The sequence below is a fragment of the Coffea arabica genome, chromosome 5c, assembly GCF_036785885.1.
Source record: "Coffea arabica cultivar ET-39 chromosome 5c, Coffea Arabica ET-39 HiFi, whole genome shotgun sequence".
NCBI classification, from domain to species: domain Eukaryota; kingdom Viridiplantae; phylum Streptophyta; class Magnoliopsida; order Gentianales; family Rubiaceae; genus Coffea; species Coffea arabica.
Window position 1 is genome coordinate 34,987,941 of NC_092319.1, and position 26,976 is coordinate 35,014,916.

Genomic DNA, 26,976 nt, shown 5'->3' on the forward strand with positions numbered 1-26,976 from the left:
AAACTTTTGTATTGCAGAAGTCACATTTTATTGACTTATAAGCCATGCTTTTATATAGCATAAAGAAAACAGAATTAGAGAAAACTCTGGAAAAAGATTTGCTAGAGATAATATCCTAGAATCAGAATCATATCAAGTACTTTGACTTATCTATTGTCTAAAAAATAGCAAAGTGAATAACTAACTACTGCAATCTGTTAGCAGATCCACAAATCATGCCATTCAACACATATGTTCATTTTGGCAAGAAGCATCTGAATGTACTAGTAGAATGTTTACACGTGTTATTAAAGATATTTTAAGGCATGAGTACATAATATGCTCTTATATGCCATAAATGTATAAGATAGTCTAATGCTCTATATTCATACACACTTGGGTAATGACAGAATAAAATCTAGCTCGATGCATAAGTACAAAGACGAGATCCAAACTACGATGAATAAAAGCAAGGAAAAGCTCAATTCTTTAACAAAGACGATAGAATCAATTTAAGAAAGAGCCAGGAATTGGCTTACATAAAGAGAGAAAGTGTTGAAGTTCACATCTCAGTTGAAGCGACTCTGCTGATCTGATCTTAGAGGTTGTGAAAAAAGTATACCTGCCGAGTATAGACTAAATCTGTGATTTTAAGCTTTAAAACTTGAAGGTGCTTGGACTTTTTTTTTTTTCAAATTCAAGAGCTATGATATATGTGCAGGCTTGAGGATTTTCTTCAAGATCTTGGATTCTTATCAGACAAAGTGAATCGAGTACTTCTTGTACTTCATTCTTTTAGGTCCTTGATTTAGGAAGAAACTTCAAAATCTGGACAAAGTTGTATTTGCAAACACATTCAAAATGGAGGAAGTTCATATAAAGCATCTGACCAATGCTAAGAACTTCCATTTACTCTTGCAACTAATCCACCTGGGCCATTCCTAATTTTTCTATTCGACTTAACCACTCTCAATCAGAATAATAGTTCGATCTTGGAAAACAGAAGTGTAGGCTTCATGTTGCTGACTCAAGATGTGATGCCCCACCTCTCCTTAGGGCGAACCCTAGGATATCAGTGGGATGCTTGCCTAACTTTCGTCAGGACTCACGCATTTGTTCAAGCTTAATATAGAGCCACAAATCAACCATCAACTTAAATAAGAAATACTTCGAATATACAAGCTACAACTTCTAGGCTAGCAATTATAATTACAATTCGCCAACCAAAATAACAAAATTTACACTTTAATGGTCTCCAATAACATACATAAGTATACTAGCTTCAACCAAAAGTCGTTAGTCTCGGATCTCCAATTTCCACCTCCAAAGCCTGTTAAGGAAGAACAAACTTAAAGGGATGAGCTAACGTTCAGTGAGGCCAAGAAAATAAGCAAGCACATGGAACCAATTAATCGAATAGCATGTTTGAAAGCATCTTTAACATGAACTTTTATTTAAATGCACAAGTAGGAAATAAACATACAAGGAAGGATACAGGAGCTCTCAGGAACTATTTTCACGTCTCGACTACTTCAAGCCATCTGGGGTTGACTCTCAGTCAACTTAAGTAACAACATGACCGTAGTGCTCCACTTACTTCCTCCATTCAACATAACACCTTCTCGGATCTAGAACTAAACACGCATGTGGTGGCAATACTAATCAAGTATGCCAAGCAAGATTTCAAAAGATCAAACTATAAAATTTCCTAAGATTCACCAAGTTTCACGACCAAGCCCTTGCCGGCTCGAATCACAAGGTTAGCCAATGGGTTGGGGCGTCCCCACAAGTATAATTGGTCGATGAGACAACGCTCCAATTGACTTAGAATTGTTCATGGCTCTGAGTCGGGATGAGAGGCACCTCCCACCCGAATAGGGTGTGGTACATGCTATCGCTCAGAGAATCGATCATAGCACTGAGTCGGGTTGAGAGGCACCTCCCACCTGAATAGGGTGTGGTACATGCTGCCGCTTAGTATTCACGAATTAAAACATGTTCAAATACAAGTGCACGTCATATACATTCATTTAACAAGTATCATTCAATCAAGAGAGAGAGAAAGGACGAGGGCGGTAAGGTACACTTTCGCCTCGGCAAGTTCACGTATCATATAGTACTTGTACAAATATCATTTCAATTATATTAACATTGAACATGCACTTGACACTCACCAAAAGTCAAGGCAAAATAATAGTAAAGCGAGAAGTCAGATGAGCTCTTTGGCGTCCTCGTGACCACTTGAGATATACACAATCACGATTACCTAGGTACTTGACTAAGGTTATAAAGAAAAATATTTTCTTGCTACCCACTCTCAAGGTCACAAGTCAAGTCAAGTTAAAAGAGCTTTTCTCGCTAAATCATTGAAATAATACTCAAAGAGAATTCAAAGGGTGTTTTCGATTCAAGTCGTGACAAGTAATCTCAATTTCAAAAGAAAGTATCATATATACTTTCGGCACGAAAATTGAGAAAAGTAAGAATGGTTTTCATCTCTCACAACTTCTAGTCTTACGCCCAAGTCTTAAGAATATAAGGAACGTTCACATTTTCTAAACTAATGGAGTTAGAATTCATCAAAACTCCACCCATTTCCATAGTAAATGTTAAAGCTAATGATTCCAAGTTTCGAGTTTAAAACTAGTGAAATTCTCCAAGAATTACTCTAGTTAAAACGCTCCATTTTTTAAGTTCAATCTCATGAAAATTAAGGGCATAAGATTAGGATTTGAAATCCATTTCTCAAGTATAAGGTGAGGTGCAATTATCCAAGAAAGTTAAGCAACCAAGAAAATACATTAAGGGAAGTTTAATCCTTTGGAAACCAAGATTCAAAATGAAGGCCTAATGTTCAAAGAGACCTTGTATCAAACCATGAAATCAAACTTAAAACGGCCTAACAATCTCAAAGGAAGATTGAAAGTTCTTAAAAGAGTACTTTGTTTGAAACCAGAAAATTCAAGCTTGGTGCGACACCACTTGGAAAAATCATATTTCTAGTTCCGTGAGTCCAAAATTTGGAAACTTTATACCGTTGGAAACTAGACCCAATGCACTGAAACTCTCTAGAAGACACTTTTCCCAGACTCCAATCCGAAATCATTCAGATTGTAGCTCAAAGTCACTATTCCAGACAGAACAGAGCAAAACAGGCTTGCTATTTCAGTAAACTTTGGAAATTCGGCAAAATTCATAGAAATACAGCCCTTGAAATTTATACCACTAATAGAACTCCAAATCTGCTTTAAAATGTAACAAACGGAACTCAATTTGGACCTTTCTACTCCAAGATACAATAGTTTTAAGAAAGTTGATTTTTGGAATCTGTTTCACGGAATTTCCAGTTTTGAAGCACTTAACACAGTTTCAAAATCTGGTCATATCTTGAGCTACACAACTCAAAATTTAGTGTGGTTTGGTTTATGGAATCGAAAATTAGATTCAAAATACTAAAATTCACTAGAAGGAACTGTCTTAAAATTCATTTTTCAAGATAGTAAAAATGAGCTACAAACTGCAGTTATGCTTGTTTCTCGGATGAAAATAGTGAGAAAAATCAGTCATTTTTGCCGGATCACTAGGCTCATAGAAAACGAATTAGGGGTTGCATTTTATACCGTTGGAAAGCCCTCGGAGTCTAGTTTCATATGCCACAAACGGCATGCGATTTTGACTCTTGGACAAAAAGTTATGGGCTGAAATGTATGCACTGGTTTGGTCTCCTGATCAGAAAATTTTCCAGATTTCTTCCTCATTTTAACCCAATTTTCACTCAACCAATTGAAATGCTTTTAAGGAGATATTTAACACACATAAACATCAATATATAACAAGCATTATAGAACCAAGTTAACAACAAAATTTGAATTTAACATGAGGGAATCAACCAGTAAATTTTTGGCCAGCAAGCCTTCTTTCATCAAGTTTTGTTTTCAACTTCCCACTCACAACTAAGCCATAACTCATCAAAACAAGCACCAAACAACCAAGTAAACATACAATAATCTCAAGGCCTCTACCTAAAAGTCACCTCAAGTCCTCTACCTAGAGTCAAGGTCCATTGGACCCATCAACAACCCAATGTCTAACTAGTTAGAACTAACTAACTACTATAAGTTGAGAGGAAAAGATGAGCTTTGGAGTATTACCTTGCTTCCAAAAAATGAAGTTCAACCACTAGTATATAAGCTCTAAACCACCAAAGTTCTTTCCTCCTTCAAGTCACCCTTCAAACTTGTGTAATGAACCAAGAAAAAGAGCAAGTTTGGAGTGTGTTCTTGGAGCAAAATTAGAAGAAAGCTAGCTGAAATTTTGGTTGAGAAAGGTGGAGGAAGAGCCGGCCAAGAAGAGAAGAGAAAGAGAGGTTTTGTATGGTAGTTGGTGAAGTGATGGAGTAAAAGAAAGATATGACATAAAGGTGCTTCTGGTACAAAAAATCAACATATGAATAGGAGGCCATTAGTGCTCCTAATTGAGCTTAATTTTACTCACTCACCTCTAATTTCTCAATTAATTTTTCTTAGTCTACTATTGATCATCCTTAATTCTCCAAGATCATTGCATTCTCGGATCGAATTTTGTCTCGAAAAACATGTATTCACTATTCCGTACTAAACGAGTCGTAGAAAAATTAAATTTACTAGCAAAACGGTTTAAAATATAAAATGAGATATTGTTCCATGCAAATGAAATTAAAATGAATGAAATAAATTAATTGGAGAAAATGGATAATTAAATAATTAAATAAGTCAATAAAATAAAATAAAAGTAAGTAAGATCACAGGTAACACTGAGTTATCTTTCATAGCTACTCAAAATCTATTTAACCAAACTTCTTCCTCACAAAGATCCATACAAGTTTCACACCAGTGATTTTCTTAATCTATATACCGCCATGTTTAATCCATCTCTCTGGACGCATCATCCCAGAAAGGAGATTAAAGAGATGGAGAAAGTGTGTTAGATATCTCTCTTTGCATTAAGCATGTGTACAATAAAACCATGTACGCTATTAAACCATTTCTGTGCCTCGATAGCAGGTATGAGCAAGCATTGTGTACACGTATAAGACCAGAATCCAGAGAGATGATACAGTGCACACTGTACTTCTACATAGAACTGCATCAAAGAATGTACGGCAAATCTGGAAGATCATAGCCTACATGGTTATGGCCAGAGATCTTAAAGCAAATGTTTCAAGAACAAAAGTTGAATATCTTCATCAGCACTTTCTTTAATTGTGTTAATGTGCCTCTAAAAGTGAAGTGTCAAGATGCCTCATGCAACAGCAGACTTCTTTTTCACGTAAAACAAAAAGTACAAGTGCACTCCTCAGTCGTCATGAAGCTGAAGCTTCAGATTGGAAACATGTGCGATAAAAGATAAAAGGATGTACAGTTTGTCCAAACTGTTGGAGTGAGAGGGATTATTCTGAGTGGTTGAATCAAGATGACTTTAGTGCAACGGAGCAATTGAGCCGAACCTGTCCCTGTGAACCAGTTAGTGAGACAAGGTTGGACATTTTGACCATGGCACGAGCAAAATCTCTTCTAAATACTGTTCCATCATCTAGAGTATATTCCCCTACTATTCGTGCTGTCTCCTCATTGGCCATCAACTGCTGATCAGCAAAGAGAAGACCTCTTCCTCTCATCAATTTCTGATAGTAATGAGTGCCAAAGGCAGATTGAGATGATGAAGATGAGAATTCTTCTTCAAAGTAAGACATTGACCAGTTAGCCTCAGTCACACCCAGTGAACTCACCAAAGATTCAGTATTGCTGAAACTGCTATTACTCTTTTGGCACTTCAGTTTTATTTCCTCAATGAAGCCACCACGAAGAGTTGAATCAGCTGACCCTTCATTCAAGAAGTTGGTGCCAAGCCTTGGTAGAATGAATTGACAACTGATTCTACCAATATTATGCGCCCCTGCATGTGCAAAAGATCAAAAACAAACATTTGTCAATTAACACGACTCTATTCTTATAACAAAAAGAAATCTTAGAAGAGTAAAAACAGAACAAATTAGTGGATACCAAGTAGCGCAACAGTTTCCCTTGTGTTGAAGCCTCTGAGGGAGAACAAGTGGAGTGCTTCAAAGATTTTTCCGTTCGGTCTTGGGATGTCAGATAAGGCTTCACTGAAGAAGGACTGATTATTGTCTCTTCTGCCAGTGTATACTGGATAATATGGCCCACCAGACTACGAAAAAGAAAATGGACTTCAGAAACCCAAAAAACATTAAGGAGAAAACTGAAAAGAAGTGCAGAGTGAGTGTGCCAATAAATTGACCACAGTAGATGAAGCACATCAAGAACCTTCTAGCTTACAGAAAGCAAAATAAATCAGACTCCAAACTGATATTTGAAATCATGGATAGGCTTAAATTTATGACAGAAAACAGGCTTATATATGGATTAGGGCAGCTGTATGTCTTTAGATGGACCAATAATGAATCTATGGCAAGAACAATGGATCTATGAAACGTTTAGAAGAGTTTGGTTTTGCAATGTTTAACAGACGTTTCCCTGTTTGAAGTGGTTCAAGGGGTGGAGAACGTTCAATGTATCAAGAACAGCACTAAGTGTCACCAGAATGACATATGGTCATCATAAGATCTTCTTTAATACCTCTCTTTAAACCAGATCAGGCTTATGTTTTTTCAGAGGAAACCAAAATTAAACAGTTCTTTAGATAGTCACACTTCTTCAAACAATACATAAATTACCGAGATGTAGATCATCAACATGCTACAAGAAAGGGAAACAGATCTCCCACAAACTCCTATAGTTTAAACTATTCATTATTGTTAAGTTTGAGGGATATCAGAAAAATAATCACTAGAGGTCCCCAGTCAGTGTTTTAAGTAAAAAGGAAACACAACAAAGTAGTCAGAGTTAAAAAATAGAACTTATACCAAAAGAATACAATTTCTAGTTGCCAAGACCATTATGTCTGAACATGATACCACCCCAGGACATTCCTTCTCCAGCTCCTCCTTTATCATATCAATGAACTCAAAGCCTTTCAATGTCCGGTTTGGTATTGCTTGTCTTTCAACGACTGAAGTTCCATTGGTGTCTGTTAACAGGACAGATGCATCACATCCCTGAAAATATGGAAACAACAGAAAATGAACATTACTGATTTGCAATGAACAAGCAATCACAAATGACTTAAGGACAAAAAAGATAATCAGTAATATGTGGTCTTAGTGGATAAAATAATTTCTCCACAATACAGAGAGTGAAACCCAACATTGCTGAACATCAGAATCAGAATTCAACAAAGATATCAAGCCAAAATTCTTTCCCTAGAGTATCAGGATAAGTAAGTGTTCACTGATTCCAATGTTTCCACCTCCACCACCGAAAGGCATTCACTTGGAGGCATATTCAACATATATACGTGTGAATACAGATGATAATAAACAACAATTCAACTTCAGCAATTGACATCAGACCAACACCTCAATTCTCTAAAAGAATGAAAACAACAAGAAGTTGATGCACAAGAAAGACTAACAGAACGTCAAAGCGAGGTCTGAATCATACAGATAATAAAAGCTAAGCCCCGATTAGACTACTTAACCACATTGGGGAATGATTTTTCTCGGTAGCATGATGAGAACTAAGTTTTCCAATGTAAATAAATATCGAAATTCTCATCTGAAAGTTAAACCAAAAGCATTAGTTGAATGAGTTACTCTGCAACTTTGGCTCCCCCACTCATTTACTTGCTTTTTACTGTCCTTAATATTTGCTCTTTTTTTTTTTGGGATGTTAGACAAAAAATAGTAAGATTGCACAACAAATGCATACGCTTGAATACATGATGATGCTAATATTGGCAAGGTCGTGGGAACAAATGTCGTTAAAAAACATGATCACGTCCATACTCCTGCAATTTTGCATCACTAACAATTTTAAGTCATTGAACAGGCTCATCGTGCTATTCATGAAATTGCTCAGCTTTGGCATTAATTAGAAGCAGACTCCTATCTGACTCTATGATAAGATCTTCTATAACACCAAATTCTAACCACATGTACCATTATGTAGATTGAAGCATGGATTATTCACTCTGTCCCATATCCTAACTACTGTAAGAGAAATCAAACTATTCATATCTTGTTTATCCTACCCAAAAAAAAGGTCTTTCACGACAAAGTAACTACAATTAAAAAAATACAATTAGGTTCTTGATAAAAGAAATTCCATTTAGTACTATCATTTTACAAAATTTTCTCTCTTTCTGGCAGTCCTAACTCCCAAGAATCATCACACGAAATTGTGAGGCACCAAAACCCCAATCTGATGTATGCCCACAATGCAAAATCACCAAGTAAAATAAAAGAGAAAGATAAAATTTCCAATGCCGTTAATGCTGAAAACCGAAGTTATTACATACTTAATCAGCCGAAAACCATGTTCTGATTTCATAAAGTTGCAGAAAAATCAACAGAAATCTAAACCCATAAAATCTTCCTTAACCAACAGAGAACACTCTAACTCAAAATCAAGAACTTCATATAGCCATAAACCATGATAAAACCACATCAAGAACACGAAAAAACAACACAAAAAGAAAAACACTCATTTCAACATCTGAATTAGATGAACAACCTCAATGAAACAATCGTGAAAAAGCAGGCGAAGAAGCTGGGCTGGGGCGTTCTGGAACTGAGGCTGAGCGAGGATATTCTGGACTTGGGACATGATGATTTTTTCTGCATTTGGACAACTCTGTTCGTAGAAATCAAGGCGCAGGCCATCAGCTTCTGCAAGAAGAGTAGTGATCCCAGATGCGAGTGACAGCAAAACCAGCAAGATCTTCATGATTTTCGTGAAACCCAGTTCTTGATTGCTGATTGCTGGGGGATTTAGGGGCAGAATAAGTATTGGTTTTATCCCTCTTTTGGAGATGTGGAATGCAGAGTTGGAGTTTAGTGTGTGTGTGAGAGAGAGAGAGAGAGAGTGAGAAGAGGCGGGAAAAGAAGTTCGTTATAGTAATGGTTGGGTTACTTTGTGCATCATCTCGAGTGATTTACTTTACAATTTTTTCCCCTTTTTCTATGGGATTATATCTAATGATGAAAGAGGAATCAAATTACCTAGCTACTCTCGAATCTATAACCCAATTTGGTTGGAATTTAGTTTGTCAATTAATCAAATCAGATTTGAATAGTAATTTGCATTTGATAAACTTTTAAACCCAATTTGAGCCCTGTTTCGTTAGCATCCAAGTGAAATTTACATGTAAAAGATTCAAACTATTCGAAATCGACTCGAGTTTGGTTCGATAGATTTAAGCAGTAAATAAGTCAAATTTAAATAAAATTTTAAATTCGTCAAAATAATCAAACAAACTTAAATACTAAAATGTTTGACTTGTTGAGACATGTTTAGCTCCTAATTATGTCCCATTGAACGTCCGTAGTTGTGATTGAGATTTAATTTGGTGTAACCTCGAGTAAGATCGTTGTATGTGTTAAAATTATAAGAAAGTTGAAATACTAATTTAACGCGATCAAAAAAAGAAGGTGAAACACTAATTAAAGACAATTAGACAGGGATTGGCTACGATCTTGAGGGACAATAACACAATCATTTGTCCCCATTATATCAAAATGGCTAGCTTACAAATTACCTCTGTGATTGAGATAAAATTTGACGGCAAAATAAAAACAATTAAATTTAGAAAAAAGTTAGTTAATATGTTGAGATACTTTGTCAATTTTAAAAATATAAGTTCCCACATTTGTCTCATGTATCTATCTATCTATATCTACCTTGTATATAAGAAGAAAGGAGGTTTAGTTGTTTGCCTCCCTTGTTGCCACTTGGCTTTCTAATAATTTGACAAGTTGCATAAGTCTAATATTTTTCTTGCACATGGTTTTTCTTGCCTCTTGCATATCGTTTTTTTTTTTCTGCTCTTTCTTCGTGCCAAACCCAGCAAGTCTGGCTCCTTTATTCTCCTTCTAAGCCCAATGAATTTTTTTAATCTTAATTATTTGATTAAGTGAGTGTACTGTCTAATTCATCACCATTAGATTAGTTTTAATATACTAATACTACATTACAACCCTTGGATCAATTTTCATTCTGTTCTAATTGTCTAGATATTATATAAAAAGACATGGAAATTTAATGTAGCAATCCCATTTCTTGAACACATGACATAATTCTCCTTCGAGAAATCTATGATTTTTCTCCCATTTTTATGTCCCTACTTCTATCTTGATGGATCAACACAAAAGATGCATCATACAGGATAAGACAAAAGATTTCAATTGCAAGCCATTTAGCATAACTACAAGAACTTGTATTGTTTTTATATATTGTCTAATTTATGACTATAGAATCAAGCTTTATAGATTAATGAAAAACTTTTAATCCTTGGATATTGATTAATTATGTTTGATTAGTAGCTAACCAACTATTACATTTAAACAGCTCCTTTATGTAATCAATTAAAGTCTCTTTTTTTATTTCTTTATAAATTGTTTCTAAAAGTTGCACAGAAAAATCAGATTTCTTCCTTCCCAATTGTATTCAACTGTGCACCTGTTTCATTGCTTGCCTTCATTAACTTCAAGATCAGTTATGGATTTAATAGATGCTATGTTTATTGTCTCATTGATTTAGAAGAGCTAACTTCAGAGATGAAATTTCTTTTGATGCTTAATTTTTCTCGTGTTTTTGTCTATTGTGTACCAAAAAATTTTGCTGTTATATGTTTAATTAAGTTATGAAGGGGGCCATGGCTGTGCGTCGCACGGCCGAGATACCTCTAGTTTATTATATAAGAAGAAAGTAGAGTTAGTGAAGCAACTTCCATGATTGTCAAGTCGTCTAATCTCGACACGTGACACCTTCGTTTTTTGAGGAAATTATCTTCATTTTTTCTTTTCTTTCTCTTACTTTCTTTTTTTTTTCTTTGGTCATCTTATTTCCTTTTTCCTTCCTGGTTAAAGACAACTAAACAAACCCTCATCTACTCTTTTCTTTTTTTCTTCATCCTAATCTTTTACTCCACTCTTTTTCTCTATTTGGATTAGTTGATGAATTTTCTTTCAATTTTGTCCATAATTAACTAAATGAATGATTTCATTGTAGGAGATAAAGGATGAGTTTGATATTTCCTTTCTTGCATAGTCCAATAATTATGATCAATAATCTTCTACTCTTAGTGTTTTTCTCTGGTATGTGCTATTTAATTTTTTTTTTGTCATTTTTTGCCTCTTGATCATAAACCTTTGCTTATTCTTTTTCTCGCTGCTTCCTCTTTCAACTAACTTTTTCCCCCTAAAGGAAGCAAGTTGAAGTTTGTACGTGATGCTATGAATAGTTTCCTCCCTTAGTCTAACGAAACATGTTTTTTTAGTTTTTTAAAATTTATTTATTCTGAAATTACTTTTTGGCCTTTTTATTTTTTGAAAAAAAAATTCCCTAAGGCTAATAAAAGGATGGGTGGTGATTACATGAAAAATTTTCAAGCTAACAAAGAAAAAATTGTAACTACTTTTCCCCCCATAAAATAATAAACGCCATTACACATATTTGTTTCAATGTTAATTTTTTATAAGATTTTTATTTGATAAGAGGGTGATAGTATTAGAGTGGAGGAGGAAGAATCTGACAAGTGAAGGTTCAAGGTAAACGATGATTAAAAAGGAAATGGTGAGGCCTATCGAATTAAAAATTAATCAAAATCTCTTAATTTGTGGATAGATAATAATATTTTGACATTTTAATTTATATAAAGTTTTTTTATAGTGCAAATTACTTATTTACTAGATAAGGTGGACGATGTGTAGAATAATTATTGGGCCTAGCAATGTAGGATGTGAAGAAAATATTTGTATCTCTTCATGTTCAATTACTAGCCTAAATCCATGATAGGTAGGTTATTTTCATAGTTTTTAATTTTAGCAAATAATGGCCCAAGAATAAAAGAAGTGTAAAATTAAATTTCAAAATCTTTTGTTTAAATTGGTTTTATATGATTTTATACTCTTATTCTTTTTTGTGGTTTCTAATGATAGATAATGTAATAAGAGTTTGAGATGATTACCAAGTGTGGACTGGACATATCATTATTATTTGGCTGAAAAAGTTGGTAATATCTTGTCAATTTAACTAACTGAAATGATTGCGGTTGTCAATGGATTGTAGTTGGTGGTGGAAGTTAGCATCAAAACTTTCAGCCTAGACTGCCACTTAACAAAATATTATTAGAAAATTCAATTTTAATTAAGAAGACATTTTTGCAATCAAATAAATTGTTAGTTTTGAATTTGTATATGTAGATTTGGAAAGATGGCAGTTCATATTTTTATCTAATATTACTATTTGCATTCTAGAGCTGTTTGGTGAGACAATGTTCTTACCTATTTGTAATGCTGTTAGATAGGATTTATAAGAATGGATTAACTCATTTTTTCTCTCAAAAAGAAAGAAAAATGTGCACGTTTATATGTTTTTATTGATGTTAAATGCTGTGATAGGTCTTGGTGGCCTTATAAACTTTTCCTAATTATTAAACCCCTAGAAACATTACGACTGCTTTTTGTCTAATTACAACTAAAACTATATACTGTTATTAAGCCGACAATGCACTCATAATGGATCTGCTTTCTCTTCCTTTTTGTTATCATTATGTACCCATAATATTGGTTAAAAGATCTTTGTCCAAATAATAATAAATAGGGGACTAACTTCACAGATTGAATTTCTCTTCCTAGAAAATTTTAATTGTTTTGATAATCAATTTTTTCCTATATATAATTCTGTTTATTACGTACTAAAGAGATTTGTTACTATGTATTCAACTAAATTTTTAGGGGCCTTGGCTACCTCAGTTCACTAGTATGAAAACACATAAATTGATACCAAAATAATCATCATTTGAAGTTGAAAAGGCACAAAAAGTATTTCGACTGTTAGTAAAGATCTGCTCTATGATCCACTTTTAACACCGAACCGGATCGAGGTCGGATCCATTTCAGCAATCAAATGAACAAGAGACCCAACCCGGATCAATCTGATTATACCTAATTAGGAACGTGTAATGGTATGTGAGACGGACTTGTGCAATTAAACCTTCAGGGGGCAAAGCTGATAAAAGATGTGTTTTAATTATTGCTCCCTAAAGGTTAATTTCGTCGCTTATTTGGTCAGCTGCAGCTCTTATGCTTTTGTAGAGTGACCAAAATATCCCAACAAAAATCAACAATTCATATGGACTAAAAATAAATTAATGTACTGATTAATTTGCTTTTTTTTTTCTAGAGGGAGAATAACCCGGTTTAGCATATTATTATCAAGTGGCAAGGTCGATGGAAAATGGAAAATAACATACTTAGATTGGGTTGAGAACAATCCAGACCAATATGTTAACGGTCGAAACCATTGCAAAAAGGTTTGTAGATTTCGGTTTAAGGGCTGATTAAAGAAGAGTGATTGAAATTCCATCAGATTATGATATTGATGACAAAGACACCAAAAATACCATAACAAAGGTTTTGGAAAATCATCATGTCTGGCAATAAAAATCTGACAGAAAGGATATTACTCATTGTCGTCCAAAGAAAAAAAATAGGTAGATGGATTTGTCCATATACTAAAGTACTTATTTTTTGTCCATATAAAAATAGATAGCTAGGTCAGTAGTTAGAGTTTTTTTCCAGCAAGCACTTAACGAATAAGGAGGTAATAATGAATTAGTTTGGTAATAGTATTGGCTGATAATAATAGAGTTTATTTCCACAATAACCTCATTCTTGAAAACTATTTCCAAACTAATGCACTTTCAAAATATATTCCCTTATTAATCTACTTGTTGCCACGTGAACTTTTAGTATGGAAAGTATTCACATTTCCATCTTATATTAAGAGGTACAAATCACATCAATAGATTTTTAATACTTTTTCAATAGTTGAAATTTTGCTACTTATGTACAATCTTAAAGATAAATAAAAATATTTCTCTATCTATTATTGAGTTAATTAGTATTTCTCACATTAGATTGGCTCATGTAGCGTGTTAATTTTGATACTAACACTGATCTAGTTATATTTTCTCTCTCCTATTTTTTTGGAATGTATTCTCTTTTGATAAGTCAAAAAATGCAAGAGAATTTTTTTCAAATTTTCTTTCCCCTTATAGTGGAATTTTTATAGTTCACGTAAACTATGATTATTATGTATCTTGAAATATTTACTCGTACTTCAAACAATTTGAATTTTTGCAAACTTCTTAAAATTTACAAAGTTAGGAGGCTACGATATATAAAATTGCAAGTAACAAGAAAAAAAGAAAGGAACTTGTGATATAATAATCAAGAATAAAGCTAGGAAGGAATAATGGCAGCAAAAAAAAAAAATGGTTCTTCAGCAAAATCATTGCAATTTGGAGGGTGATCAACAATTTTAAAATACTAATTATGGATCCACTTTCCTTTTTTAATTTGTTTACAGAATGTCCTTAAAGCACTAAATAAAGAAAAACTGCGTAATATATAAACAAAAGATTTACAAGTTATTTTTTTCCTTTCGTGGGGAGTCTACATGGCAATAACTAGATTAATAAGGGAATAAAAACTGAAAGAGCATTACTTTGGGATTATTTTTTGAAAAGTAGATTATTTTAGCCAAAAACTCGATACTAATAGGTATGTAATTCATGTCTTAAAAATACAAAGATTTGTTAGATAATGGATGACTTAAGGAAGTAGAAAGCACCAAGATAATTTTTTTTTTTTTTACAATTACCAAGGTGAACTGCCTAGATAAATGCGAAATGAAATACTGTGACAGTACACTTCATGGAATTAAGCCTTCACTTCACCAAGGCGCACTTGACAAAATCAACCAAAAATTGAACTGTCTAACCCAATTATACCCAATTGGAAATATTATAATAGTATAGGGTTGGTGCAATTAAGCCTTTTGGGAGCAGGGCAAGAAAAGAGCTTTTTTTTGTTTTGGGGGGGGGGGGGGGTTACTGAAATTAATTAACCCTCAACAAAATGCAGAACAAGGTAACTGTACATCAAATTCTAGTAATGGTAATTGATCAAAGCATAACCGCACTTGCCTTAACACCACAGGAATATTTAATAATTAGTAGTGATAGAATTTAGTAGCATCTTATGAAATTAAAGAAAATTTTGTCAGTAAATTTCCCTAATATTAATGCAATGTTTATACAGCAGTAATAGAAAGTGGTAAAAGTTGAAAAAGGTAATAAAAAACCGTATTTCGTATGTGTATCATCATACATGCCCACACATATTTGAATTCTGAATCGTGCAATGCGCAGGTTAACACTTCAAATCAAAATAATAAAATTATTTTTGTCAAAAAGGTTATTTGGAATGAAAAAACTGAAAGTTCAAGATGATGTCACTTTCTATCAAACTGTGTTATTTTGAATAAAAGCAACCACTCATGAATATGATATGAAATTGCCTAAACATTTGTTTAATTGTCATATATTCGTACAATTACTTCTAAAATTTTGTTCCATTTTAGAAATATTCCCTAGATTTTAAAGATATAGTTTGGTCCTAAATTTTAAATTACAAAAAATAGGGCAAGAAATTTTTATTCTCCACCTTTATTTTAGTAAAATTATTGATCTTCCACAATGATTTGTTTATTGATAAATATGAAAATATAAAAGTTTAGATTAGACGAGATATGATTTTAGTCTAAGAATTCTCGTGGGACTGATTGTAAGTTTAATATGTTACTTGGAAAGGAAATACAACATATACCTTAAAGAAAATATGTCATCAATATTATAACAAATAAACCAACTTTAATTTTTCTTTTTCAAGGAAAAAATAAAGCAAATTGTAGTGCAATGTAGTAGATTTTAGCAGGTAACAAATAAGATTTGTCAAGTTCACACTAAATTCTTGAGTCACTAAACTTTTTATGCTGACAGTCACCACCAAAATTATGAGATCTTGCCAAATCAATTTACTCTTAAGGCAAAAAATTGGTTTTTTCTCCAGAACTAACAAGGAAATTTACCCTATAAAGAAGGATGAAATGAAAATCTTGAAAAAAAGAAAAGAAAAGAAGAAAAAGAACAGCCCCAAGTATGTAATATACTTGGAAATTTTAAAAGCGCACAATTTTCTCTCTTGTTTGGACAAGTCAAAACCCAAACAATACTGTAAACTGTCTTCCTAACCCTACAATTAATATATACATAGACATTCTGCACAACTCAAAAAAAAGCCTGCAAATGATCTTGAATTGATCAAAATACTCAACTAAATTGCCTCAATCCACAATCTTCCAATTTGCAGAGTTATTTTAAAAAGATTATGTCGCTATTGAATCCAGAAGTTAACTTTCTAATAAGTGGTAATAATAGCATAACAATTCATCTTGGTTATGTGCTAACACCATAATTCATCATTGATAGACTATTGAATCCATAACTATCCAATAAGTGGTAATGATAGTATAAATAATCATCTTGGTAATATGCCAATGCCGACATTCTAACTTAAAAAAGAAAGGAAAAAAAAAAAGATAAGTATATTACTCGGAAAACCTCGACAAGTGCTGTAAAATTAATTAGCCAACCAAGATCATTCATCAATAATTATTCCCACCTATGATAAATCGTAATCATCGTTCAAGCTTCCTCATGGCCGGCACGGGCACTGTGGTCCTTGGACATTATCTGAGCAAAAATCTTCAGTGAGATTCCAATAAAGATTAGGGCGATCATGCCAAGAACAGCGGCTAAAACGCAAGTACTTGTTCTTCTATAAGAATCGCGAGTCCCAATCTTGATCAACAGCCATACTTCTGCTGCTGTAACACCAGCAGCAATCAAGGGAGCCCTGGGACTATTATCTACATTCACGGTCCATCCTTGACTTCGGGTTGTCGCCATTTTCTTCTTCCAACAATAAGAGCAGAATAACAAATTAAGAGGGTTATTAGAGATGATGAAGACTTCTCTATGCAAGTAAATGAATTTACTGTCAAGTTTCCTGAATTTTTATTCCCTCAGAAAGGGAAAAAAATAAAAAAAGGAAAGATTCTGTTAGTATCTTAGGATAGTTATGCAAGTGTATAAGTCGAGAATATACTATTGGGAAATAATTGATTGATTTCCATTACTTGCTGATTATGAATCTTGCTTGTAGCGTAAGCCTTGGACTTTAAGTCATGATAGTTTTTCCGACTTGCTCCTTGCAGTCAATGATGGAGCCAAGGGGGGCAGAAGGGGTCATGGCCCCTTAAGTTTTGAGAATTTTAATTCATAATATGTAAATATATGTGTAAAATAAAATTGTCCCCCCTAAATTTTTACAATTTTAGTTTATATTATGAGAGTTGATATATATATATATATATAAATTAGTCATCTTTGAATGGAATGGCTTGCAAGCTTTAATTTGCCATGAATGTCTATATGCCTATTACATTCATTGTTTGGCTCACAGGTTTCAACTTGATTTACTTGCAGTTTCTAGAGAAGTAGCTACGGTTCACCAATTCTTCTCCAATTTAGTTTTCATTATCAACATTGTTACTGCATCTAGCAAATGTAATGATGAATTAAAGGAGGCTCAAGCAATTGAAGTTGCTACTAAGATTGCTGATGGTGAACTTGAAACTGGAAGGAGGCTTAATCAAATTGGCACTTTAAAACGAGCTATAGATACTTGTTGGGGTTCTCATTTAGATTCTATTTCTAGTTTACTGAAAATGTTCAATGCTACTTGTGTGGCTTTAAGTAATATTACAGTAGATGGAGGTTCATACTCCCAATGTGGAGATGCAAATTTTGCTTTGAATCAGTTGTTATCCTTTAAGTTTGTTTTCACTTTGCATCTTATGAAAGACATTATGGAAATTACTCATCTTCTTTGTATAGGATTGCAACGTAAATCTCAAGATATTTTGATTGCAATGCATCTTGTCTCAAGCACAACAAAGCTACTGGAGAATTTTCGAGATTCCGGATGGGATAATTTCTTGGTGAAAGTTGAATTATTTTGTGAGCAACATCAAATTGATATGCTCAATATATTGCAAGACGTGGTAGATCTCGACGTCATCATGATGAGATTAGTATGGAGCATTATTATCGAGTAGATATATTTCTTGCAACAATTGATTATCAATTGTAAGAGTTACATAGCAGGTTTAATGATCATACCGTGGAATTGCTTGTTTTGAGCACTGCTTTAGATCTTAGAAATGGAGTTATACTGTTCAAGATTGATGATATTTGTAAACTTGCAGAGAAGTTCTATCCGAATGATTTTATGGAGCAAGAACTAGTACGTCTAAGAATAAAATTTCAACATTTTGAGCTCAACATTCCAAATCATCCTGAATTGCAAGAATTATTTGGTATTGATGAGTTATGTCAAGGCTTGGTGAAGACAAGAAAATCAGTGATATATCCTCTTATTAATAGATTGATTACACTTGTTCTTACTCTTCCTGTATCAATTGCAACTACAGAGCGGCATTTTCAATTATGAAAATAATCAAGACAAAGCTCCAAAACAAGATGGAAGATAATTTCTTGAATGATTGTCTAACTGTGTATATAGAAAAGAAAGTTGCTAAAAAATTTAGTAGTGATTCAATCATAAATGAATTTAGTTCTATGAAAGAGTGTAGAGCTTAATTTACTTCTAAAAAAATATGTTGAAATTTCAAAGTATGTTGACATAATTTTTATCTTTTTTTCAATTGAAAATAGTTACATTTATATTACATGGTTATATATATGTATATATATATATGTATATATGTATATATATATATATATATATATATATTGCATAGGTGACATATTGGAGAGTATCTTCTCATAATGTGCAAATTGAATGGTTTGTAATGTTATAAGATATTTAATCAAAAGTTATCTTTTTTGTTAATTTTTGTTATGATTGTATCGCATATTTATGAATAGACATACCTTTATAATTAAATTTAATATTTGATATTTTTAGATGTCATATATTTAAATAGAAGAGAATTATTTTGAACATAATATATTAAGATAATTTTATTAGGAAAAAATTTTGGCCCCCACCTCAAAAAAATTCTGGCTCCGTCACTGACTGCAATGTTACTTAAAGCCACACAAGTAGCATTGAACATTTTCAGTAAACTAGAAATAGAATCCAAATCAGAACCCCAACAAGTATCTACAGCTCGTTTTAACGTGCCAATTTGATTAAGCCCCCTTCCAGTTTCAAGTTCACCATTAGCAATCTTAGTAGCAACTTCAATTGCTTGAGCCTCCTTTAATTCATCATTACATTTGCTAGATGCAGTAACAATGTTGATAATGAAAACTAAATTGGAGAAGAATTGGTGAACAGTAGCTACTTCTCCAGAAGCTGCAAGTAAAGCAAGTTGAAGCCTATGATCCAAACAATGAATGTAATAGGCATATGGACATTCATGGCACATTAAAGCTTGCAAGCCATTCCATTCAAAGATGACTAATATATATATATATATATATATATCAACTCTCATAATATAAACTAAAATTGTAAAAATTTAGGGGAAGGGGGCCAATTTTATTTTACACACATATTTACATATTATGAATTAAAATTCTCAAAACTTAAGGGGGCCATGGCCCCCCTCTGCCCCTCCTTGGCTCCATCATTGATTGCAGTAGATGGAGGTTCATACTCTCAACGTGGAGATGCAAATTTTGCTTTGAATCAGTTGTTATCCTTTGCACTTTACATCTTATGAAAGACATTATGAAAATTACTCATCTTCTTTGTATAGCATTGCAACGTAAATATCAAGATATTTTGAATGCAATGCATCTTGTCTCAAGCACAACAAAGCTACTGGAGAATTTTCGAGATTCGGGATGGGATAATTTCTTGGTGAAAGTTAAATTATTTTGTGAGCAACATCAAATTGATATCCCATGTATGAATGCTCAATATATTGCAAGACGTGGTAGATCTCGAAGTCATCATGATGAGATTAGTAAGGAGCATTATTATCGAGTGGATATATTTCTTGCAACAATTGATTATCAATTGCAAGAGTTGCATAGCAGGTTTAATGATCATACCGTGGAATTGCTTGTTTTGAGCACTGCTTTAGATCTTAGAAATGGAGTTATACTGTTCAAGATTGATGATATTTGTAAACTTGCAGAGAAGTTCTATCCGAATGATTTTATGGAGCAAGAACTAGTACGTCTAAGAATAAAATTTCAACATTTTGAGCTCAACATTCCAAATCATCCTGAATTGCAAGAATTATTTGGTATTGATGAGTTATGTCAAGGCTTGGTGAAGACAAGAAAATCAGTGATATATCCTCTTATTAATAGATTGATTACACTTGTTCTTACTCTTCCTGTATCAATTGCAACTACAGAGCAGCATTTTCAATTATGAAAATAATCAAGACAAAGCTTCAAAACAAGATGGAAGATAATTTCTTGAATGGTTGTCTAACTGTGTATATAGAAAAGGAAGTTGCTGAAAAATTTAGCAGTGATTCAATCATAAATGAATTTAGTTCTATGAAAGAGCGTAGAGCTCAATTTACTTCTAAGAAAAGATGTTGAAATTTCAAAGTATGTTAACATAACTTTTATCTTTTTTCAATTGAAAATAGTTACATTTAAATTACATGGTTATATATATGTATATATATATATATATTGCATAGGTGACATATTGGAGAGTATCATCTCATAATGTGCAAATTGGATAGTTTATAACATATTAAATTCGGCCCGGCCCGGCCGTCGAATCGGTCAAACCGGTGACCCGGTCATCGGACTGGGCCAGGTTTCAAATCAGATTGTTTGAGCAAGGGGACCGTTGACTAGTCAACGACCCAGCGGTCTGACCGGCTTAATCGAAAACCCGGCTGGTTTTGTCCTTGAACCCGGTTTTGTGGAAAAATTTTAGTGCCTTTGTTGGAGTTCGAACCTTGGATCTATGCCCAACACTACAACATACTTACCACCAAGCTACTTCGACATGTGCTAATAAACTACCTTTATTATAATATATAAATGTTTTTTCAATTCTACCTTTTTTTCTCTAAAACAAATATATTGGAATCTTTTAGTAAAAATTTATTACCCTTCAAACTCTATAAGTTATAAAATAGATTTCAAAAATAGCATATTATATAATTCATTTTAAAGACAAATATTATTTTAATAATTTTTTACACTTAAAATTCATAAATAAGTTAGATAATCACACTAAATATTGATAAAATTTTACACTTGAAGTTTGGTGTATTACTAAATAACTTTATATTTGATTGATTCTTATATGAATTAATTATTTTATAGCAAATTAAATTAAATGAGCTTTTGCTATGGCATTATTTATTACAATTTATATCATATATCTTATATAAAAATTTATGAAATATAATATTTAAATATATTTAGTGACCCACCGGTTCAACCACTCACCCACCGGTTGAACCAGTAACCTGTTGACCCACCTCCTTCGCCGGACTCCTTCCCGGGTTGGGTTTAATAACTATGGTTTGTAATGTTATAAGATATTTAATCAAATGTTATCTTTTTTGTTAATTTTTGTTAATTTTTGTTATGATTGTACTGCATATTTATGAATAGACATACCTTTATAATTAAATTTAATATTTGATATTTTTAGATGTCATATATTTAAATATAAGAAAGTTATTTTGAACATAATATATTAAGATAATTTTATTAGGAAAAAATTTTGGCCCACCAAAAAAAAATTCTGACTCCGTCACTGGACATAGGCTAGTCCAACGCTAGACCCTTAGGAGCCCTTCGAGCGTTAGACCATGATTGTATGACTACACTACATTTTCATGCATATTTTTCACTTTCTAGGGCTTTTTATCACTTTTGCATGACATTCCCCTTTATACATTTACCCCTTACCCCATGTTCCCTATTATATGTATATCCTTTATTCCATATTCCCCTTATATTTTTATTCCCTATCCCTATGTATGAGACACGACATTAGACTTGCATTTTATTTAGGAAATTAGGGATAGATTAGTGCATTTTGTTTGATTATATTAGAGAAAACCCCTTAAATATGGGATATGGACGAGTTTGGCTCTCCAGATTTAACACGCTCGTATTCCCTCTATATTAAAAGAGAAAATTGAGTCACAAACATTAGTCCCCCGTACCCGACATGATGCACTCCTTTAAGACATGTATATTTGTATAATTATGATTATTTTTATTATTTTTCTTTTCTTTTTTTAGAGTCTCATATTTGTGCATTATTCGTGACCTCTTCAAAGAGTCTTTATTGGATATCACGATTAATGTGATTTGTACCAATTGAGCTTTAAAGAGAAATTCCAACCCCCCGATACCATCTTAGATCTAGGGTTTGCATTCATGTAGATGTCTCCAAAATGTGATAAATGTTTAGGTTAAAATAAGAAAATCTTTGACTAAATCACGTAACTATCATTGGTTAGGTTGAAAGGGTGTCTTGGATTTTTATCCTTGCCTTCCATTTCTTCAAATGTGACTCTCGAACACTTTCTCTGATTTTCATAGACTTAGGAGTCGTTTAAAAAGAGTTTTTCATAATTTTATTTAAAAATTTATTTTTAGGTGATTTGCTATACCTTAACTCAATACCAAGTGACGACTCCGATTTTTTATTCAAAAAACCCATTTTAAACTATTATTTTGGGTCAAATCGTCGCATTTTCAAGTCCCATTTAGACCCACATTTTTTATTTATTTTTCTAAAAATCAAAAATTCATTTTTTGATCAAAATTAATCAAAAATTTCATTTTTCTAAACTAAAATTTATTTTTCTTTATTTAAAAATGGGGCGCGACAATAGGGAGGCATATACCTAACCTCTTGGAAATCACATTTGAAAGTAGAAGCAACAAAACATAAACAATGGTTACTACTCCTTTCCAAGCAAATTGAGGATTACAAAAACCAAGGGATTCTATCTAAATTTAGCATGCTTCTAACCAACTTTGTAAATTGAGAAGATTGTACGCTTTACTTGTCTGGATAGAGCTGGTCAGATTTGCCAAAGCATCTGCCACAGAATTTGTTAATCTTAACATTGCGTATAATCCGCACTCCTTCTGAAGGTCCTGGATTACCCAAAGAAGATCCGTCTACATTCAGCTTTAGAGCGTGAATTATTTATTGTGCATGTTATTTCCAGCACGATCTAAATTGGTTAACAGGGGAGGAACAGTTGATGTGCATAAGTGCTCCATGGAGTTCAATCTAAACGCAGTGTAAACTGACTACATCTCATAGAACTATAGAAGTCTCCCTTTTTTTAACAACTTTTGGGTGCAATTGTTCTGCACACATTGTTTGTCACCCCAAACCAAAAAATTTGTTTCAAGGCATGGTCATATAGATGAATGTCAACAGAAACTTATACTTAAGCAACGAAAACAAACTAAATTTAATGATTGAATTTAGTTTAATGCTTTAGTTTGAAATGTAAAAGCTGACAATGAATGAAATCCGACAGCGAGTCAATAATACCATAATAGCTCTCTTGTAATGTTGTAACTTTTACTTGTCTTCATTATTCTTGTTTCACACACTTCATCTCAGAATTCATTTGATTTATTACATGATCTTCCATCACAATAACGATGTTCAATGCCATTTTTAAATCAGAAGTACTAAAGTGTGGTGGAAATGGTGAGATGATTTATGCAGGGAAACTTATGGTGCCGGTGCCACAACTCCCAGTTTGACGGGGAGGAGTCACACACATCAAATCTGGCACATGGTTACTGATAGCTCTGTAAATAGTAGAATTTACCGACCTTACGGTAGGATTGCTGCCGGGAGATATGTTGCCTGTGGCAAGATAGTTCAAAATATTATGTCCTTGACTGAGCTGAATAGTCCTGCTGAAGTATGTAGCTTGGGGATACATGTTTTCCGAGCACGTCCCATGCTTTGTCCATTCATGTTCCCAAAATGATTGAAACCTCGGCTGTTGAAAATTTTGCATAGTTGGCGATGGTTTGGCGAGGTCTGGCCACCGTAAGTTTCTATTGTTCCAATCCTGGAAATTCTGCTTACAAGAATGATCATTACATTAGTGAACCTGTGTAAGTGCATATTTCATGTTCAAGACATAAGAAAGCCCTGTAGAAATTACCTGTAGTGGAGTATATGCAGATTTTGTGCAATTTTGCAAAATTTTGGTGAAGTTGCCCGGCCAAAGACCATGGACTGTGAAAACGGTTGGTAGAGGGTTTCTTTGACATCTGCTTGGATTAGCTGGATTAACAGTACAATAGCCTTTCGGCCATTGTTGCACAAAAGTAAGGTACTGAAAGCTTGAGTTGATTGTCAGGGGGCAAAGCATGAGAATCAAAAGGACAAGTTTAAACACTATGCCCATCATCCCAACGACAGTATAGCGATTGGCACATAAAAATTTTGGTTGTGGAGAGTGGAAGACTATACTTCTATTAGGGATAACCGGGCCTATTTATAGAACTGCTGATTAAATTTTACTCCCTCTGTCCCACTTTGTTGGGTTTATTTTATTTTTCATTCTTCTAAATTATTATCCACTATTCAATTGAAGAATGTAGTTAACTTATAATTTTCTCTAAAATATTTATTTTTAATGTAAGTTGTTATTGAGTATAACCAAACTTATTTAATGTAAAGCTAATTAATCATACTCCATTTAATGTAAGGGAATTTTAGAAAGATAATATGCTAGATTTATTCTTCCAACAAAATTAATTAACTTTTCTTAAATTGTGTGGAAGAACAAACCAAACCTATAAAGTTCGAAAGCAGTACTAAATCTGTTAATGTTATTGGTCCATAGGGTCATACTATTGGGGAGGGATTTCTATGGCATAAATTGACACGAGAAAGGAAAAAATATGAACAAGAAAAGCCATTAAACCATATATCAACTGTTTGCAAACATGTATTTGATACTCAAGAAATTTTAATGACTAATCTGCCATTCCATAAGACTGGAAAAATTGGAGATAGTTTGATAAACTGATTTCTATTGTTAAGTTGGGAAAGTAAAAGGTGTAATTGCATTAGTATTTTATTTAATTTTAAACAAGCAACATTTTATGGTAAACATGTTTACTTTTTCTGTGGTCAAGTATGCAACATGTGACTAAGGTTTGCAATACAAAAGAGCAAATACACCCCTAAATTTGGGATAGGTGTCACTATAACAAGGGACAATCAAAGCATGATACGAGGGTGGACGTTGCAAGAACGAAGTTCTGGACACCAGGTCCTGGATGAGCTCATAGCTATCAAACTATTGATGAGTAAAGCTGCTGTCCAGAAGTTGGAGAAGATTGAAGTGCAAATCCAGAACAAGGTAACGTTTACTCTCCTCAAGCAAAGGAAATCTCAGGAAATGCGAATGCTCACCTTGATGGAGGATATCTATAGTCTTAAGTCCTTGTTTCGTATGTGCTCCTTTTGTTTAATTAATAGGAATCTTAACCATATAACTCATAGGATAAGCGTGCAAGCGCTAGACTTTGTTGTAGATCAGGAATTTTGGATTCCTCAGTGTTAGTATGCACTGGTTGTAAAGTTCGATCAAATCTTTACTTGAAACTGTAAAGGTTCTTTTCATCTATAAAATCACATATCGTTTCGACAAAAAAAAAAAAGTATGCAACATGTGACTTGTTTGATTAAAACAAAAAGGGAAAAAATGGTACCATACATGAGCCATGTTGCTCATGTGCTAAGCTGCAATGTCTGCTTTAGCACCCAAGAACTTATACGTTAGAGCATCAAACAATTTACAACTCCTGTAAATCATTCATATTCCGGCTGAAGTTTAGGCAATCTATTCCTAAATGTTTGACACAATTAGGACCATTAACCAAATATGAGTAGAATTCATCAATTAACACAATATTTGGCTAAGATCAAGGGACAAATAATTATAAATTTAGCAATAAATTGCAACCTATCAAAATTCGTTCTCCATAATTTCACAAAAAAAAAAAATAAAAAAAATCCACACTCCAAAAGAAAAGAAACGCATGAGACTGGGATCGAAAAATAAAAGGCTCCGTGCCTCATATTTGTTTAATGCGAGGTATGAAGTAATTCTTTTTTTTTTCTTTTGCAGATTGGAAATTTAATGGGACATTGCATTGGTGGAATTCTACACTTAAAACACCCTTTTTGCAGAAATTTTTTAAAATTCATCATCAACTTGGAAATTTCTCTCTTATTCAGTTAAGAAATAGGATGAACAGTGACATGTTTAGTCTTTAATAGCATTGTGTATTTGTATTTGGGTTGGTATTTTCATAAGAACCACTGTAATTTGTAGCAATTTGAGATTTTTGTGACTGAGGTAAAGTTCGAAAATAGTACTGAATCTGTTGATGTTATTGGTCCACAAGGTAATATTATATGGGAGAGATTTCTATGGCATGAATTGATAGGAGAAAGGAAAAAATGAAAAAGAAAAACAATTAAACCATATATCAACTATATGCAGACACACAATCGATAGTCAAGAAATTTTAATGGCTAATCCGCCATTCCGTAGGACCGGCAAAATTGGTGATAGTTTGATAAATTGGTTTGGGTAAATAGCCAATTTCGTATATAAACTTTTGTACCAGTGCAAATGTAGTTCCTAACTTTTATTTCTAACTAATTTGATATGTGAACCTATTTTGTGGTTCCACATAAGGACCTCTGTGGCAGCACTAATCAAATTGATCAACTAAATAGGGGTATTTTGAAAATATCGCACGAGGATGTAATAAATCAAGTAAATCATATAAAAAAAATTACAAGATTAAATTTTCAAAAAGTTTTGTGTGGTGATCTTTTACATGATTTAAAAGTTTTATTTGATGGTTTATGATTTACTTGTTTTATTACAGTACCATGAGTGACAATTCCATGACATCCCTTTTAGTTAGTTAATT

At 33.2% G+C, this 26,976-nt stretch overlaps 3 protein-coding genes across 4 annotated transcripts; 1 reads left to right on the forward strand and 2 right to left on the reverse strand.

Moving 5' to 3' along the window:
* Window positions 1–5,049: 5,049 nt before the first annotated feature.
* Window positions 5,050–8,922, reverse strand: LOC113688821 (putative Peroxidase 48). Of its 2 annotated transcripts, XM_027206622.2 has the most exons (5): window positions 8,610–8,921; window positions 6,902–7,093; window positions 6,021–6,186; window positions 5,747–5,913; window positions 5,050–5,641 (listed from the first exon to the last, which is right to left on the reverse strand). In XM_027206622.2, exons 1-5 carry the CDS (start codon window positions 8,820–8,822, stop codon window positions 5,426–5,428), a joined length of 954 nt encoding a protein of 317 aa, XP_027062423.1. In that variant the 5' UTR covers window positions 8,823–8,921; the 3' UTR covers window positions 5,050–5,425. The 2 variants fall into 2 exon arrangements, with proteins under 2 accessions (XP_027062423.1, XP_027062422.1); XM_027206621.2 differs by having other exon boundaries at window positions 5,050–5,913; window positions 8,610–8,922.
* Window positions 8,923–19,631: 10,709 nt separating this feature from the next.
* Window positions 19,632–20,422, forward strand: LOC140007284 (uncharacterized). Its single transcript, XM_072049998.1, has 2 exons — window positions 19,632–19,683; window positions 19,794–20,422. The coding sequence occupies exons 1-2, from the start codon at window positions 19,632–19,634 to the stop codon at window positions 20,420–20,422; spliced, it is 681 nt and encodes a 226-aa protein (XP_071906099.1).
* Window positions 20,423–23,542: 3,120 nt separating this feature from the next.
* LOC113689318 (ribonuclease S-2-like) lies at window positions 23,543–24,428 on the reverse strand. The gene is made up of 2 exons (XM_027207106.2): window positions 24,180–24,428; window positions 23,543–24,092 (listed from the first exon to the last, which is right to left on the reverse strand). The coding sequence occupies exons 1-2, from the start codon at window positions 24,426–24,428 to the stop codon at window positions 23,721–23,723; spliced, it is 621 nt and encodes a 206-aa protein (XP_027062907.1). The 3' UTR covers window positions 23,543–23,720.
* Window positions 24,429–26,976: the final 2,548 nt, after the last annotated feature.

Bases quoted from the DNA above. Each gene is read 5' to 3' on its own strand.
- LOC113688821 (XM_027206621.2), bottom strand. From the start codon at position 8,822: ATGAAGATCTTGCTGGTTTTGCTGTCACTCGCATCTGGGATCACTACT. The intron at 7,094-8,609 runs GTTGTTCATCTA...CCATATTTTCAG, and splicing joins TTCACGATTGTTTCATTGAG to GGATGTGATGCATCTGTCCT. The intron at 6,187-6,901 runs GTATAAGTTCTA...TCTTTTTCGTAG, and splicing joins CTAGAAATTGTATTCTTTTG to TCTGGTGGGCCATATTATCC.
- LOC140007284 (XM_072049998.1), top strand. From the start codon at position 19,632: ATGGCCCCCCTCTGCCCCTCCTTGGCTCCATCATTGATTGCAGTAGAT. The intron at 19,684-19,793 runs GTTCATACTCTC...TTCTTTGTATAG, and splicing joins ATTGATTGCAGTAGATGGAG to CATTGCAACGTAAATATCAA.
- LOC113689318 (XM_027207106.2), bottom strand. From the start codon at position 24,428: ATGATGGGCATAGTGTTTAAACTTGTCCTTTTGATTCTCATGCTTTGC. The intron at 24,093-24,179 runs GTAATTTCTACA...TCTTGTAAGCAG, and splicing joins CTGCATATACTCCACTACAG to AATTTCCAGGATTGGAACAA.